Source organism: Periplaneta americana, chromosome 13 (genome assembly GCF_040183065.1).
Source record: "Periplaneta americana isolate PAMFEO1 chromosome 13, P.americana_PAMFEO1_priV1, whole genome shotgun sequence".
Classification (NCBI taxonomy): Eukaryota; Metazoa; Arthropoda; class Insecta; order Blattodea; family Blattidae; genus Periplaneta; species Periplaneta americana.
Genome location: NC_091129.1, coordinates 145,372,145 through 145,388,839, shown reverse-complemented (window position 1 = coordinate 145,388,839; position 16,695 = coordinate 145,372,145). Strand labels below are relative to the sequence as shown.

General features: G+C 35.2%; 1 protein-coding gene across 1 annotated transcript; it reads right to left on the bottom strand.

Annotated features, from left to right (window-relative positions):
* Window positions 1-13,422, bottom strand: LOC138712518 (nuclear pore glycoprotein p62-like). The gene is made up of 5 exons (XM_069844405.1): window positions 13,124-13,422; window positions 6,934-7,087; window positions 3,489-3,655; window positions 2,070-2,178; window positions 1-568 (listed from the first exon to the last, which is right to left on the bottom strand). Exons 1-5 carry the CDS (start codon window positions 13,318-13,320, stop codon window positions 440-442), a joined length of 756 nt encoding a protein of 251 aa, XP_069700506.1. The 5' UTR covers window positions 13,321-13,422; the 3' UTR covers window positions 1-439.
* Between the last annotated feature and the right edge of the window lie 3,273 nt (window positions 13,423-16,695).

Below are 16,695 nucleotides of genomic sequence, written 5' to 3'. Positions count from 1 at the left end.
ACACTAAAATCATGCAATTGAAACTACTGTATAAGCTTATTCACTCAATATAGAGCTAATTGAATACCGCTGAATAAGCAAGATACTGAAATGACCGTAGCTTAACCTTGCCAGCCAGTGACATGTTCACATCTGACAACAGATAGCAGAAAAACTGACTCATGAATATTCTCACTGTACTTACATGCAGATATACAAACACTAGACATGGTGCACACGCCCAGTTTCCTTTTGGGACAGATAAATAATAATTATCGATATCATTACTTGTAAACTGACGTTTATTCTCTAAACAATGCCCCTGTGAAAAAAAATTAACTACTGGTACAATTACAGGTTTTGTTTTCAATTTCTTTTCATTACCGTATCGAAGGTAAGTAATCCCAGTTATAATAAAACAACGTGTGTTAATTTGTTGCATGATATCCATATTGATTGATCAAATTTTGTTAAAGGTCTTCTGAAGTTTATCAACCAGTTGCACTTCCTTGTCGAGAATGTTGATTTTTTGATCAATTGAATATAGAGTGTTAATCTGACAATTCAGTATATTGGTAAGTTTCTCCATCTGGAACAAATAAGATAATACAATAGGCCTACTTGTTGTGTTTAACTTTGTAGAATTTCAGAATATTATTATGAAACAATGTAAAGCTTTCTGTTTAAAACTGTGTTTCTGTCATATTTTATGAGAAGTATTTCAGCATTCTGCTATGTTATAAATTTTGTTTGAAATGTTTTTTTTTTTTTTTTTTTTTTTTTTTTTTTTTTTTTTTTTTTTTTTTATCCAATGCCACCAGGTTGTCTTTTCGACATTTCTGGTCTTCTCTCCTGGCTGTGGCTTAATTGTAACCCACTTCTGAGGTTGGGGCGCCTGGAAGGTGGAGTTACATTACCCCGATGATGTGATAAGATGATTATGATAATGCAGTGCCAGGAGAGGTCTTAAATCTAAACTTAACCTAAATTCCAGACCATGGACGAACACAGGAATAATCCCCTTTAAGGGAAAATTCCTGTGCTCTAACCGGGAATCGAACCCGGGACCTCATGAACTATAGCCAGAAGCTCTGACCACTAGACCATGAGGCTGGTCATAAGTTGAAAATGTTTTGAATTATTTGTTGTGGAATTGGTCCTTTGCCAATATTTCTAAAGGTACGGTCACATGTCACTACTTTTGCTGCGCAACTTTTGTACTGCAGCTGCAAAAGTTGCGAGTTGTGTTCACACGTAAGCCAAAAGTAGCGCGCAGCATGCTACTTTTCGTGCTGCGCAACCTGAGTGCTGCAAAAGTTGCAACTGGAGGTTGCGAGTCTGTTCACACACAAGGCACTACCTTTGCAGCCACAGTCATGCTTTGACTTTTCAATATACATTTTGTGGTTATGTTCGCATTATTAAGAAACTCATGCGAAAGCTTATTTATCTATTATTTGCTTTTCTGTCCTAACTAGTATTCAGAAATTGGCATTATTTTGTTTGAAATGTATGAGACAGAAAACTGTAAAAAATAAAGCAATTGAAGATCACATTTTTTCTGTGCATGAGCTAATAGTTTTATTGCAGTAATGGAAGTATACTTTCAGATGTTCTGTATAATCCATTCTAAAAGTATGGTATTCATTTCTACTTTTCTTTTCATTTCGTTTCACATGTCAACATAAATGTAGGTATGCTACTTTTATAGATGCTGTTAACATCGTTTTTCCGAACATGATTTGTGATCTTCCTTTTCATATGGTACCTATGTAAAATACTTAGGCTTATAGATATTTCAGTACATTATCGTGTATGAATTAAAATAATTTGTATATTACGTGGATAACAAAATATATTCTCATTTCTGAATATTGATTATTCAAAACACAAAAGCATACTAAAGTAGCATTTGTAAATACATATACTGATACTATACTTCTTTCTTGAATAAAAATAATAAATAAATAAATATAGCGTGGCATGGCATATTTCCAGCACTGCTTTTAACTAAGTAAACACATTTATTTTATAATATTTTGCATAGTAATATAACAAAGTTAAATTTTTGGATTATCTAGCAGACTTACTTCATTTTGAGGCCTGTTTTCCTTCATAGCATTAAAATGCAGTATCAACTCAGTGAGGTCTTCAGTCAACCGAATCATATCTGTGTACATAAGTTCGGTTGTGTTGTATCTGAAAGAAAAAGACAATTTACTTGGTTGGATAATCTTTTGTTTACTGTTCACATGCCCATTTATGCCTTATTTTTTTTTCTCTTTCTTCTTTCTAATATTGTGTTGTATCCTAGCAGAACTGCGGATTGATTGACCATTACATTAATTTACTCATGTATGTTGTGGCTTTCATGTAACTGTTTTCTTAACGGGCACCAGTTTTTACAATGTGGCAGTTACATCACCCGACATAAACCCACATTATGCAAGGGGGACCACACCTGTCGTTGGTCAACGGGTCCTTCGGACCTAGCCGGGAGGACTAAATAGATGTTATTTAGATCCACCGACCTTTCCCTCATGTGCCACATGACCACAGAAAACCTTACTGGAGCTGGAGTTACATGTACGCATTTTTCCTTTTATCATTCTGTTGGCAGAGACACAACAAATTATGATGGTGAAATAGAGGCTATACACATTGCTCTCCGCCAGTTATTAAATCTTCCCTTAACTAAATACAACAAGACAGTAATTCTTTCAGATTCTAAAGCTGCAATTCAGGGATTATGTTCAAATGCTACAAAGAAGTCAACAAAAATAAGAGAGTGCTACAAAATATTAACACAACTCCAAAAAGTTAATAAGATTGTCCGTCTCCAATGGATTCCAGCACACTGTGGAGTCATGGGAAATGAAACCGCAGACACACTTGCCAAGAAAGGCACAACAATAAAACAAAAGTCTAAATTTAATTTCTCATATTCCGCAATAAAACGCTTGATCACTACAAAATTTTCTCATTCCTACCTACAAGAAATAGAATCAAATGCTAGAGACAAAAAATGGATTATACTACTTTCCAACCCAGATACAGTCCCCCAGAGACCAAGGCAAACTGCAGTTGCAGCCTTCAGACTATTGACAAATCATGACTGTCTAGCAAGTCATCTCTACAGAATAGGTATCTCAGCTTCACCCATATGTGTCCTGTGTAACGATCCAGCAGAAATGAATGAAGATCACTTGCAGACCTGTGAAGCATTAAGATCAGAAGAAACTACAGTTCAAAAGTATTGGAAAGCACGACTGCTAATGGCTTCATTGCCAAATGCAAGGCACTAGACAACAACAACAATAACATTAATTTACACCTTAGCTTCGCCACTGAGGTGTACATAATGTATATGAAAAGCATTTATTGTGTTGGATGTCACAATTTGACTATATGTAATGCAGATCATCTTTCGTCTTTGGTCTCTTCTCATGTCAAGTGATTCTTGGGGTCATATTAAATATGTCTAATACTAATGAACATAAAATACATACATAGGGCATCTTTGTAGGTCTATGTTTTCTATTTTGTTGTAGTATTCTTCAAGAGGAATGAGAAAATAGTCAAGTTCTCGATGTTGGCAGTATATAAATTCCAAGTCTTTTTCAATAGTGTGCATATTTTGCGCGATTGTTTGAACAAATCCATGTAACATGTTGATCTGTAAGTAATGAAAATATATTAGTAATACAATCTTGATTACACAACTTTTAACACTATATCACTTCTGAATATGTAGTTTATTGCTTTCGTGTGTTAAATACTAGATACAGTACTTGTTCACTAGTTTTAGCCTGTTGTGGGCTATCTTCAGAACTGGTTGGTCCTGGTCTTCAAAACACAAACACAAGAACACAAAAAATACATCACACTAACATACGAAAACAAAACCACACAAGCTCGCAACTTCATTCAAGAAATTAAATTACAGCATTGCATACAGAACAAAAAACACTCTACAAAAGCATCTCAACACACAAATAACACAAACAAATAAAACCACACAGGCGTATACAAACTCAAATACAACACCTGCAACAATTTCTACACAGGACAGACAGGCAGATCATTTCAAACATGTTACAAAGAACACATTACAAATGCCAAGTACACTTACAGCAACATAAACACAGGTATGGAAATTCTACATATTCATCCGAAAAGCCAGAAACTAAACACACTAGAACAATACGAAATATGTTGTTGTTTTCTAATGCCAGGCATTTGACAATAAAGTCATTTGACCTCTTGCACTCCAATATTTTTCAAAGATATTATCATGGCCAGCCACTAAAGCACAGATTTTGAGTGTTCCGAATCCATTTCTTGGTTTGAGTTGCGCAATGGGCAGTTAGGGGACTGATATATTCCAATTCTATGCAGGTGTATGGCCAAACAATCATGGCCTGTTGCCAATCTAAATGCAGCTACAGACGATTTTCGTGGTAAATCGGGAATTAACTGTGGATTTTGATGCAGAGAGTTCCATTTTTTCCCCTTGAGATTGTGTTATTAAATTTTGTTTGTTGAAGTCTAAGTATGTAGATTTAATAAATCTTTTCACAGAGTAATACGTAGATTTAGTAACAGATTTTATATTGGAGTGGTTAAATGGCAAGTTGTAGCCGATTTAAGTGAACACCATATTTTAACGTTTTGGTGGCTACTTCATTCACACACAACCCCCAGAATGTCTGGAGGACCACACCTGCTGTTGGTCGACGGGTCCATTGGACCTAGCTGGGAGATCTTGTTGATCACCAGCTTTCCCTCCTTAAGCCACTGGATGACGATTTTAGTGCCATAGCAGGTCAGCACTAGGAACAGAAAAGTAGAAAGAGGAGGAAGGAAAGGGAAATGAACCCCTAGGCCTCGAATGCTCTAATGCCGTCGGGGTCGAAGAAAGTAAGAGTTCAGTCAGAGGACTGGATAGGAAAGGGTAAAGAGGGAATTAGGTATTGAATAGAGGAAAATTATATCAAATTCAGTCATTAACTCATCAAGCTGACCAGTGCTAATTGATGAGTAGCCTCTCCCTTTAGTTCAGCTTGTGAAATTATGCTTACTAACAGCTGCACCACGGGAAGGTAGGGATGGGACATTGGGTATTTGTCCAGGTTGGTTCCTTAAAGCCTTCAATGGGAAGGATGAATGGCTCTCCCCCTGTATCCGACAGATACCCTTTTGCAGCCGATACGAAATATACAGGCACACGCATGAAATCCTCAACATACAACTCAATTCCAGAACACACACACTTTTCGACTCCACATTACACTACACAAATACATCCTCACAGGAAACCCAAACAGAAGGCACGAAGACCAGGACCAACCAGTTCTGAGGATAGCCCATAACAGTCAACAAGGTACCATACCTAATATTTAACATGCGAAACAATAAACTACATATTCCGATATTAGTAATATCATCACGTTTAAGTATGGTATTTAATGTTTCTCTCATACGTACTCAAGTTTCTTTATTTTTTTTCCTAAACAGAATGAAACAGATTACAGAACAACAACGATCTAAGATACATTGTTTCACTATTGGGTCAGACTCTTACTTCAGGGAGGTATTCAATTTATTGTTGCTAGCAATGAAAATGGTATAATTTCCCTGCCCCCAAAGTTTAAGAAGTCTTGCAAGTTACATGGGATATTATTGCAAACTGTATTAACAATCAAGTGGACACTCCTCTAAAAAAACCACATTGCATGTCACATTTAAGTGTTAATTTATTTACATCTATTAACACATTCATTTGTGTTTATGTTTTATCTTTTTGGTAGTTTTTACTATTTCTCTGAAGAATTTAATTTTCAATTCTATCCATTCTTTGATTTTGAGCAACTATTAAATGTACATAAGTCAAAGAAATGATCAGTACAAAATTCAAATACAAACTGCTGAGCCATTTATAACCGAACCCACACTTTCTGAAGTAGAAATTATTCTCTATTTAGAGAAAGTACTATCAAAATTAAATTAAAATATTCATGTTAATTTTTATGATTTATTTTCACGAAAATAAATTTTCCCATGTGGAGATGGAGAATAGCCTAGAGCTCTGAAATAAGGACACTTTTTTTTTTTTTTTTTTTAGTTTAGTATTGTGTCCTTGTTAGTTTACAGTAAGTAAGGTACAAATACGAGAGGAAAACAAAATATATGTTGGCAGATAATGGAAAGATAGTTGACAAGATAGACAGCCTGCAGATATCCAGATTATAATTTTGAGAAAGTTGACAACTTTACATATTTAGGATCAATGGTCACTAGCGATAATAACATGTCCAAAGAAATCTCTAATCGACTAATGAAAGCAAACAGAGCATATTTCGGCTTGAAATATCACTTCATTTCGCATGCTCTAGTAAAAATTATTCTTTACAAAACATTAGTGAGACCAGTTTTGACATATGCGGCAGAAACGTGGTCAATCTCCAAAAACGATGAAAAAAGATTGGAGATTTTCGAAAGAAAGATTCTGCGAAGGATGTATGGTCCAACATTTGAGGAAGGTCTCTGGAGGAGGAGATGCAATTATGAATTATATAGACTTCTATAAGAGCCAAATATAATTAATACAGTTAAAACTAGCAGATTGAGGTGGGCAGGACATGTAATACGCATGGACCCAAGTGAACCTTGCAAAAATATTGTAATAACAAATCTGGGAGGTCAGAGAAGATGAGGTCGACCGCACTTGCGGTGGATTGATGGAGTGGAAGAGGATGCCAGAAAGTTGGGGTGCAAGAATTGGAAGGCTGCTACACAAGATAGAGACAATTACTAAGGGAGACCCAGGTCCACCAAGGGCTGTAGCGCCAATGATGATGATGATGATGATGATGAAGGTACGAATAATTGTAATTTTTTTTTTATTGTTGCTAAATGAAATTCGTAATTGCTAAGCATTTTGAAATATTTTACCTTTTCTTGATTGTTCATGATTATTTTAAATCTTTCATTTATCTCTCTGGTCTGATTGAGGAATGTTGTCTCGTCTTCTTGGAGATCTCTGTACCACCTGTTCATCAGTTCATCAAAATAATGGAAGTTGATGTTCACTGGCAGGAATATGCTGCTATATAAATAGTGAAAACAAACAGTGTACGGTATGCATTTAGCTTAAGGTTTAGAAGTGGAATTGTATAGATTGTCTTTATTCTCTTCTTAAAAGAAAAAGAATGATATAATAAGTTGCCCCAAAAATTTTCGAAAAACAATGTGTAACCAAAAAATATGTTTTAATATTGTTTTAATATTTATATTACAGAGTGTTCCAGTGGTAAGTACCGGTTTATTCTTCGGCCACTGGACAGCACGATGTTTGAGCAATCGTCGGCAACCAGGCCTTTAAACTCACGGCACTTCACCGAATTAAAACTTGCATACTTACTAACATAATATGTTTTATTTAACATTAATTATTATATGTTATATTAATTACAGTAGCTGCTGCTGGAAGTGGTAACCATTTTGAGCTACACAGAGTTCATATTGCCGTAAAAAACCATTGTTCACATTCATGAGCTCCACTGCACTGATTTGTCTAATTGCGTCACGAATGTTATCTTTCAGTTGTTCAATTGTGCGAGGATTATTTGCACACATTTCGTTTCTTAGTGTTCCCCATAAATAAAAATCTAACGGTGTTAGATCTGAGTAACGAGCCGGACATAACCCCTACTGATAATTCTCTGCCCAAAAATATGGCTGAGCTCTGTAACAGACGCATTGGCAGTATGAGCAGTCACATTATCCTGTTGAAAATACCCCATTAACCATTCATGATATAGAAAGGTTCAATAATTCTGTGAGCATTGATGGCACACCACACTCCTCTTTTTTGCCCATGCTGTGGAACCTCTATCACATGTTGAGGTTTTTCTATTACCCAGTACCTGTTATTACGCGATTATACATGTCCATTAACAAAAAACCATGCTTCATAAAAAAAATCCATCTGGAATCAGTTTCGACATCATGAAAATTTTCTACCATCCAGCTGTAAAGAGATAGGTTTGGAAGTAAATCCCGAAAAGACAAAATATATGATTATGTCTCGTGACCAGAATATTGTACGAAATGGAAATATAAAAATTGGAAATTTATCCTTTGAAGAGGTGAAAAAATTCAAATACCTGGGAGAAACAGTAACAAATATAAATGATACTCGGGAGGAAATTAAACACAGAATAAATATGGGAAATGCCTGTTATTATTCGGTTGAGAAGCTCTTATCATCCAGTCTGTTATCAAAAAATCTGAAAGTTAGAATTTATAAAACAGTTATATTACCGGTTCTTTATGGTTGTGAAACTTGGACTCTCACTTTGAGAGAGAAACAGAGGCTAAGGATGTTTGAGAATAAAGTTCTTAGGAAAATATTTGGGGCTAAGAGGGATGAAGTTACAGGAGAATGGAGAAAGTTACACAATGCAGAACTGCACGCATTGTATTCTTCACCTGACATAATTAGGAATATTAAATCCAGACGTTTGAGATGGGCAGGGCATGTAGCATGTATGGGCGAATCCAGAAATGCATATAGAGTGTTAGTTGGGAGGCTGGAGGGAAAAAGACCTTTGGGGAGGCCGAGACGTAGATGTGAAAATAATATTAAAATGGATTTGAGGGATGTGGGATATGATGGTAGAGACTGAATTAATCTTGCTCAGGATAGGGACCGCTGGCGGGCTTATGTGAGGGCGGCAATGAACCTCCGGGTTCCTTAAAAGCCATAAGTAAGTAAGTATCCAGCTGCAAGCATTAAGTCTTCTGTTAAAATCAAGAGGTTGTAACTGATGAACTACAGTTACTATGAAGGGCTTTAATTATAATTCTTTTGTTGCTCGATGGCAGATGTTTTTGAAATTCCGGTCTCCTGTGCTACACGTCTCAGAGACTTTTCAGGTGTTTGTTCCAAAGCAGCTCCAACTTCGTCAGTTTTTTTCTTCTGTAAGCACACGAGATCGTAGTTGTTTTTTTCTGTCAATTACACACTTGTTTCAATAAACTTTTTCACTAATTGTTTTATTGTCCTCCTGTTCGGAACTGGACGGTCTGGAAAACGATTTCTAAATTTTCGCCTTGTTTTGCCACACGATTTTTTTTCGTATAATAAGTTTTCACAATGTTCAAGCACAGAATATCTCACCATTACACAATCTCCATGTGGTAACTAAGTGAGCGGCATGACACAATACAACATGATTCCTCTCTATATATTCTAGTCTCAGACTGATTACACATTGAAACATTACGTGAGGTATTGAATGCCGAGAGAAGGGGAGCTGCCTGGCAATTGCTCAATGATCGCCATCGCCTAGCGGCCGACGAATAATTCAGTACTTATTTCTGCTCTTTGAGTTTATATTTCTTTTTTAAATTTATATATTAAAAGAAAATAAAATAAGTAATTGATTAACTGGCGGAATTACTCGTGTTAATTATGTAAGTTTGTGCGGCTTACAGCTGTTTCGGTGCTTCAACACACTATCCTCAGAGCCTACTAGATCTCGGCGTCATCTCGAACTTCTCTGCCTGTTATGTGGGTGCGTTTGATTGTTGAAAGGTGTTGAAAAGTGGAGTCAGTGTATGTGTAATCTGAAATTGATCTGTGTGTTGAGAATTTGATCGGGGTGTGTTTTAGTGTGTTTGTATATTTCGTATTGTTCTAGTGTGTTGAGTTTTTGGTTCTTGGGTTGTATGTGTAGGATTTCCACGTCCGCATTTATGTTATTGTATGTATGGTTAGCATTGGTTATGTGATCTGTGTATGTAGATGTATTGTGTCCTCTGGTTATTGCTTTAATGTGTTCCTTGTAGCGTGTTTGGAATGATCTGCCTGTCTGTCCTATGTAGAACTTGTCGCAACTATTACATGTGAGTTTGTGTACACCTGTGTTGTCGTATTTATTGGTTTGTGTTTTTTGCGTGTTGAGCTGTCTTTGTAGTGTGTTTTCTGTTCTGTATGCTATGTTGTATTTCTGCTTTCTGAATGAAGATGCGATCTTATGTGTGCTTTTGTTTTCATATGTTAGTGTGATGTATTTCTTGTGTTTGTGTTGTGTTTTGCGTGTTTTTGTGTTTGTTAAGTTTTTGTTTTGTCTTTCTTATGATGTTGTCTATTATGTTTGGATTGTAACCGTTTTCTTGTGCTATGTATTTGATTGTGTTCACTTCTTCATTCAACTTACATAATTAACATGAGTAAGTCCGCCAGTTAATCAATTACTTATATTCAAGTGTTAAAAGTAGTGTACACAAGATTCAAAATGGAAAATAAAATATTTACATTATAATAATAGGGACTTCACAGATCAAATACTTACCTGTATTTGCCAGTCACAGCTATTTTGTTATTACGAAATAAAGAGAATATTTAGACCTATATGATTATGCCCAAAAAAGAAAATGTTGAAATCCTGTGAACGATTTCTTCTTCTTCATAGGTGTGACTGCCTTCACCACAATCTTCCACTGGTCCCTATCTTTTGATTTCTTTCTCCAAGCGCTAATTCCTAACTCATGCAAGTCCGATTCTACATTATCCATCCATCTCAATGGTGGTCTTTCTCTTTTTCTGATGCCATCTGGGTTATTAAAAGTCAATTTCCTCACTGGGTTACTCTCCTCTGTCCGCCACAGATGACCAAGCCATCTGATTCTTATTGATTTGATAGTCTTAATTACGGTACTGTATATCTGGTTCTCTGTACAATTGATCATCATCATCATCCTTCACGAATTAGGCCTCTGTAGACCTGTTTCGGCCCCATCTAGCAGTCTTTTTAAAGGTCTTCCTGGTCGACGATGTCCTCTAGGTTTATATTGCATCATAATTTTTGGGATTCTTGAATTTTCCATTCTTCTTACATGATCTAGCCAATTGAATTTGTATTTGCTGATTTTTTTTTCTACTGACTCTACTTCTAATTGTTCTAAAATTTCTTAATTCCTTTTTCGGTCTAAAAGAGTATATCCTGCTGTCCTCCTGAAAAATTTCATTTCCGTTGCTTTGATTCTGTTCATGTCTTTTTTCTTTAATGTCCAAATCTCGCTTCCGTATAAAAGGGAGGGTAATGCTAGTGTATTATATGTTTTTATTTTTGTAGATTTTTGTACTAATTTAGCTTTTAATATATTGTTTATTATTCTTAGAATTTGTGTAAATTTGGCAATTTTCTTGTTCACATCTTTTTCATTTTGATGAGATATTTCACAACCCAGATAATTGAAGTTTTGCACTTGTTCGAGGCATTGGTTATTGTGTATTATCTTACTTCTGACTGGGTCTTGTCCTAAAAATGCCATTACTTTTGATTTTTGTGCTGAAATTTCCATTGCAAAATCTTTTAATATTTTATTTAATGTATACAATCCTCTTTGTAAATTATCCTCTGAACTGGAAATTATGACTTGATCATCGGCATAGAGTAAGGTATTTAATGTTAGAGCACTGGTTATTTTGATTCCTGATGTGTAGATTTGGTTCCATTTTAAAATAATTTCATTTATATAAATATTAAATAAAGTTGGTGATAGTGGACAACCTTGTCGAACTCCATTATTAACTAATTTTCTTTCGGATATACAGTTATTTATTTTGACACTTATTTTGCTGTCTGTGTAGATTTCTATTATATTTTGTAATAGCAAATTTGGAATATTTTTATTTTGTAATATGTCGAATAAAAGGTCTCTTCGGACTTTATCAAAAGCTTTCTCAAAATCAATAAAAGCTATATGGGTTTCTAAATTAAATTCTCTTCTTTTTTCTAACAATAGTTTGATACTAAATAATGGATCTACACATGATCTTCCTTTTCTAAAGCCATTTTGACACTCCAGAAGGAAAGTTTCAGCATGTTTTTTTAATTTTTCATTTAAAATCCTACTAAATATCTTATAACATGTGTTGAGGATACTAATACCTCTATAGTTTTCAACATTCTGTTTATCTCCTGTTTTATATATGGGAATAATTACACTATTTTTTCATTCTTCCGGTAAAGTGGCAGTCAGATATATTCTGTTTAGAAATCTTAGTAATCTTTCTTGAAATAGATCTCCTGCATATTTATACAATTCTGAATTTAGGTTATCTTCTCCAGGTGATTTACTATTTTTCGTCTTCTTTAATGCTTCTTGTCTGTACAATTGATATACAGTGAAACCTCTCATTTACGGATATCGAAGGGACGTAACAATCTGTCCGCATCTGGGAGGTGTCCTTTATTGGGAGGGAGGCTCTGCAATCTAACATTAAATTTATAATATGCATTATGTATCCCTTCACGCTTTAAATGAAATGTATTATTGTAGTTTAATTCTAAATAGAGTCTACTGTAGTACAGTAAATTCTTTGCAACTTTGAACTACAATAGATAAGACCGAAAAAGAAAAATACAGTACTGTGCCATGCATTTTTATTCTAGGTCTACAGTTATGCAGTACTGTAATTTACAGTTTTCAACTTAACCTTTACGTTCAGGTGCCATGTCTCTCGAAACAGAACAACTGATAGAAGTCAAGAGAATAATCCTACTAACCCTGTCATGTGTTGAATACAATTTCACGATCGCGGAAACTTTGGTCCCATCAGACAGGTTAAATTTTATGACTTTGTTTATCCACCCGCTTCCAGCTAACAAGGGGTAGCCGGTTGGGCTATTAGTAGCCAACGAGACCGTTATTGTCTTCCTTCATGTTAAGGAATTTCTGTACTAAATTTTCCATTTTTGTAACACATTAGGTCTTCAAATCCAAGTTCTGTCCGCAGTCAGGAGGTAAAGCAAGCTTTAGGTCTGTGAAACAGCTGTCTGTGTCCGTGTCTGAGAGTGTCCGTAAACGAGAGTTAAATTTATCATTATTTCTATATTATTTCAGTTGGGACATAAAAATCTGTCCGTAAATGAGGAGTGTCCGTATCTTGGGGGTGTCCGTAAGGAGAGGTTTCACTGTAATTCAAAATTGTACTTAATTCGCCATATAACATTATCATTCGTGGGGCCAAAAATTCTTACAATGTATTATTTCTGAACGACTGTTCTGTTATGAAGTTTTGACACACACTCACCCATTTCACTACACATACTCTTAAAATGTAACTTACTGTGTTTTGTCTTGTAGGGATGTTTTAGACTTGCATTTGCATGCCATTTTTTGAGTAGAAGATATTCCAGAAATTTGCGTTGTATCCTCAAATAATTTGCTTGAATTTTGACTTGGTTCTCCTAACACTTCCACTTGTTCCTTGAAAGAAACTTTCTTTTTCATGTTCTCGGGACAGGAGCTTGAGAATTCCGCCATGACTATTGATGTCTGAATAAAGTTCTGAGTAGCAACTATAGAAGATTGTGTGTTGCTGATAGGCTACACGTTGACTGTCTTGTTACTTTTCTTTCCTCTGTAGACTCTATATAACACCATGAAAAATTAAAAGTCTATTTAATGTAAAATCCAGTAATTTTGTATTTGAAGAGTCCACTGCAAGAATGATGGATGTCACTTTCTTGTCGAAAATGAACCAAGACTGTCAATGCATAGCTTAAGACATATAGAATGTACATACAGAGTTACATGGCATTAACACTGATAGTCACTGTCCAGTAGGGATTCGTAACAAGCTGTTTTTTACGGTGATGGGAGTATAAGGGTACAGTACATCAGTTACTCATAGATTTCAAAAAGGCATATGACTCGGTTAAGAGGGAAGTATTATATGATATTCTTATTGAATTTGGTATTCCCAAGAAACTAGTTCGATTAATTAAAATGTGTCTCAGTGAAACATACAGCAGAGTCCGTATAGGTCAGTTTCAATCTGATGCTTTTCCAATTCACTGCGGGCTAAAGCAGGGAGATGCACTATCACCTTTACTTTTTAACTTCGCTTTAGAATATGCCATTAGGAAAGTTCAGGATAACAGGCAGGGTTTGGAATTGAATGGGTTACATCAGCTTCTTGTCTATGCGGATGACGTGAATATGTTAGGAGAAAATCCACAAACGATTAGGAAAAACACGGAAATTTTACTTGAAGCAAGTAAAGCGGTCGGTTTGGAAGTAAATCCCGAAAAGACAAAGTATATGATTATGTCTCGTGACCAGAATATTGTACGAAATGGAAATATAAAAATTGGAGATTTATCCTTCGAAGAGGTAGAAAAATTCAAATATCTTGGAGCAACAGTAACAAAAATAAATGACATTCGGGAGGAAATTAAACGCAGAATAAATATGGGAAATGCGTGTTATTATTTGGTTGAGAAGCTCTTATCATCCAGTCTGCTGTCCAAAAATCTGAAAGTTAGAATTTATAAAACAGTTATATTACCAGTTCTTCTATATGGTTGTGAAACTTGGACTCTCACTCTGAGAGAGGAACATAGGTTAAGGATGTTTGAGAATAAGGTGCTTAGGAAAATATTTGTGGCTAAGCGGGATGAAGTTACATGAGAATGGAGAAAGTTACACAACACAGAACTGCACGCATTGTATTCTTCACCTGACATAATTAGGAACTTAAAATCCAGACGTTTGAGATAGGCAGGGCATGTAGCACGTATGGGCGAATCCAGAAATGCATATAGAGTGTTAGTTGGGAGACCGGAGGGAAAAAGACCTTTAGGGAGGCCGAGACGTAGATGGGAGGATAATATTAAAATGGATTTGAGGGAGGTGGGGTATGATGATAGAGACTGGATTAACCTTGTACATGATAGGGACCGCTGGCGGGCTTATGTGAGGGCGGCAATGAACCTTCGGGTTCCTTAAAAGCCATTTGTAAGTAAGTAAGTCACTGTCCAGTAATGATCGGAAAATCACAGTTAAGCTTTGAGCGCTAAGCATTTCAAACTTTCAATTGCTTCTCCTGCAAAATGTATTCCAAATGACATCCATCATTCTTGCAGACTCTTCATTTGCAATGGAAGAAGGTAATTTTAAGTTGAAATTTATGGTTACTTTGAAAAATGATAATTTCTAATAAGATCTAATAAATTTATCGAACTCAGTTATATTATTTTATGTTTTAAAACAGTGTATTGCATAATAATTTTCTGTGTTTAATTTATGAACAGGTCATCTTATGATGAGTAGCCTACTTAATATTGGACGATTGTTGTTGTTTAGTCAACTGTCCGAAGACAGGTCTGAACCTCACAAGTGATACCAAAAGGCACCACTTATGAGGCAACTAGGCCAGAAGACAATGAGGTAGGGTGGCAAGTTTCTTTCCCCCTCCATTGCATACATTACCAATTAGCTACATATTAGGCTACACTAATCAGTCTTCAGATGCTACAAACAATTGTTATTCCTCTGACACATATCATCAAGTGAGATGCAGGTACTGCCTGATAATCTATATTAATAATAAATGTGTAGCCTAAATTTTTCTGGTAATTTTCGATTTTCCAAAAATAATTGGTCCTAACATATACAATTAACCACCCTGAAACCGAAAATCGCTTTTTTGAAATTTTTCTTGGTATGTCTGTCTGTCTGTCTGTATGTTTGTTACCTTTTCACGCGATAATGGCTGAACGGATTTCGATGAAAATTGGAATATGAATTAAGTTCGTTGTAACTTAGATTTTAGGCTATATGGCATTCAAAATACATTATTTAAAAGGGGGGTTATAAGGGGGCCTGAATTAAAGAAATCGAAATATCTCGCTTATTGTTGATTTTTGTGAAAAATGTTACATAACAAAAGTTTCTTTAAAAATAATTTCCGATAAGTTTTATTCCTTGAAAAATTTTGATAGGACTGATTTTTAATGCGATAAATGAGTTTTAAAATTAAAATAACTGCCATCTAAGGCCGTGTAATGAATTAAAAAACAAATGACTTCGTCTATAAGGGGCCTTGGACAGCAACAATCGAAAGCTATGAAAGATAGCCTACAGATAATGTTTCTGTGTTTGTATGAAGTAATATCAGAAGCTAAATTAACCGATTTGTATAATTAATTATTAATTCACCATTGGAAAGTGTAGTTTCTCTAGATGGACATAATGCTATAATGTTATTACAGTAACTTCTGAGTGAATCGAGGACAGGTATGATTAAAATAGCTTCTTATACACAGAAAACTTGATAGGCTATTCTGTACATTCGTTTCCTGTATTTCCTAAAATAATTTTTATGACCAAATGAGTGGTCTCTGGATCAAAATGATCGCATTTTAATTATGCAAATACAATTTAAATTAAGTAACATAATAAACGATTTATCCTTATATCAAACACGAATGTTCCCTGGATCAAATGTCCTATTTTAATTATGTAATTACTTTATATTTATTTCTAACGGGTGTAGCGGAGCGCACGGGTACGGCTAGTAGATAGAATAAATCAAATATAACAGATTTGATTTCTTAAGTCAAATAAACCATTCCTTGATGATGTTTCAAAGGCACTTTTATGAAGCGATGCATTGTATTATATTCGAAAAGTCTTATTTCATCTCCAAACCCAATACTGGAGATTACACGTTTTTACCAATAGTCATCATATTTTCCCTTGTAATAAGATAAAATCTTTCCAAGCAGTCATAATATGAACTACTTCCTGTAAGAAAGTAGTATGCTAAGTTGTCAACTCAAACTATGCCAGTAGGCCTACTGACATAAAACAAAATATTTTAGAAACCCAGATAGTGAACAATTACGTAGCAAT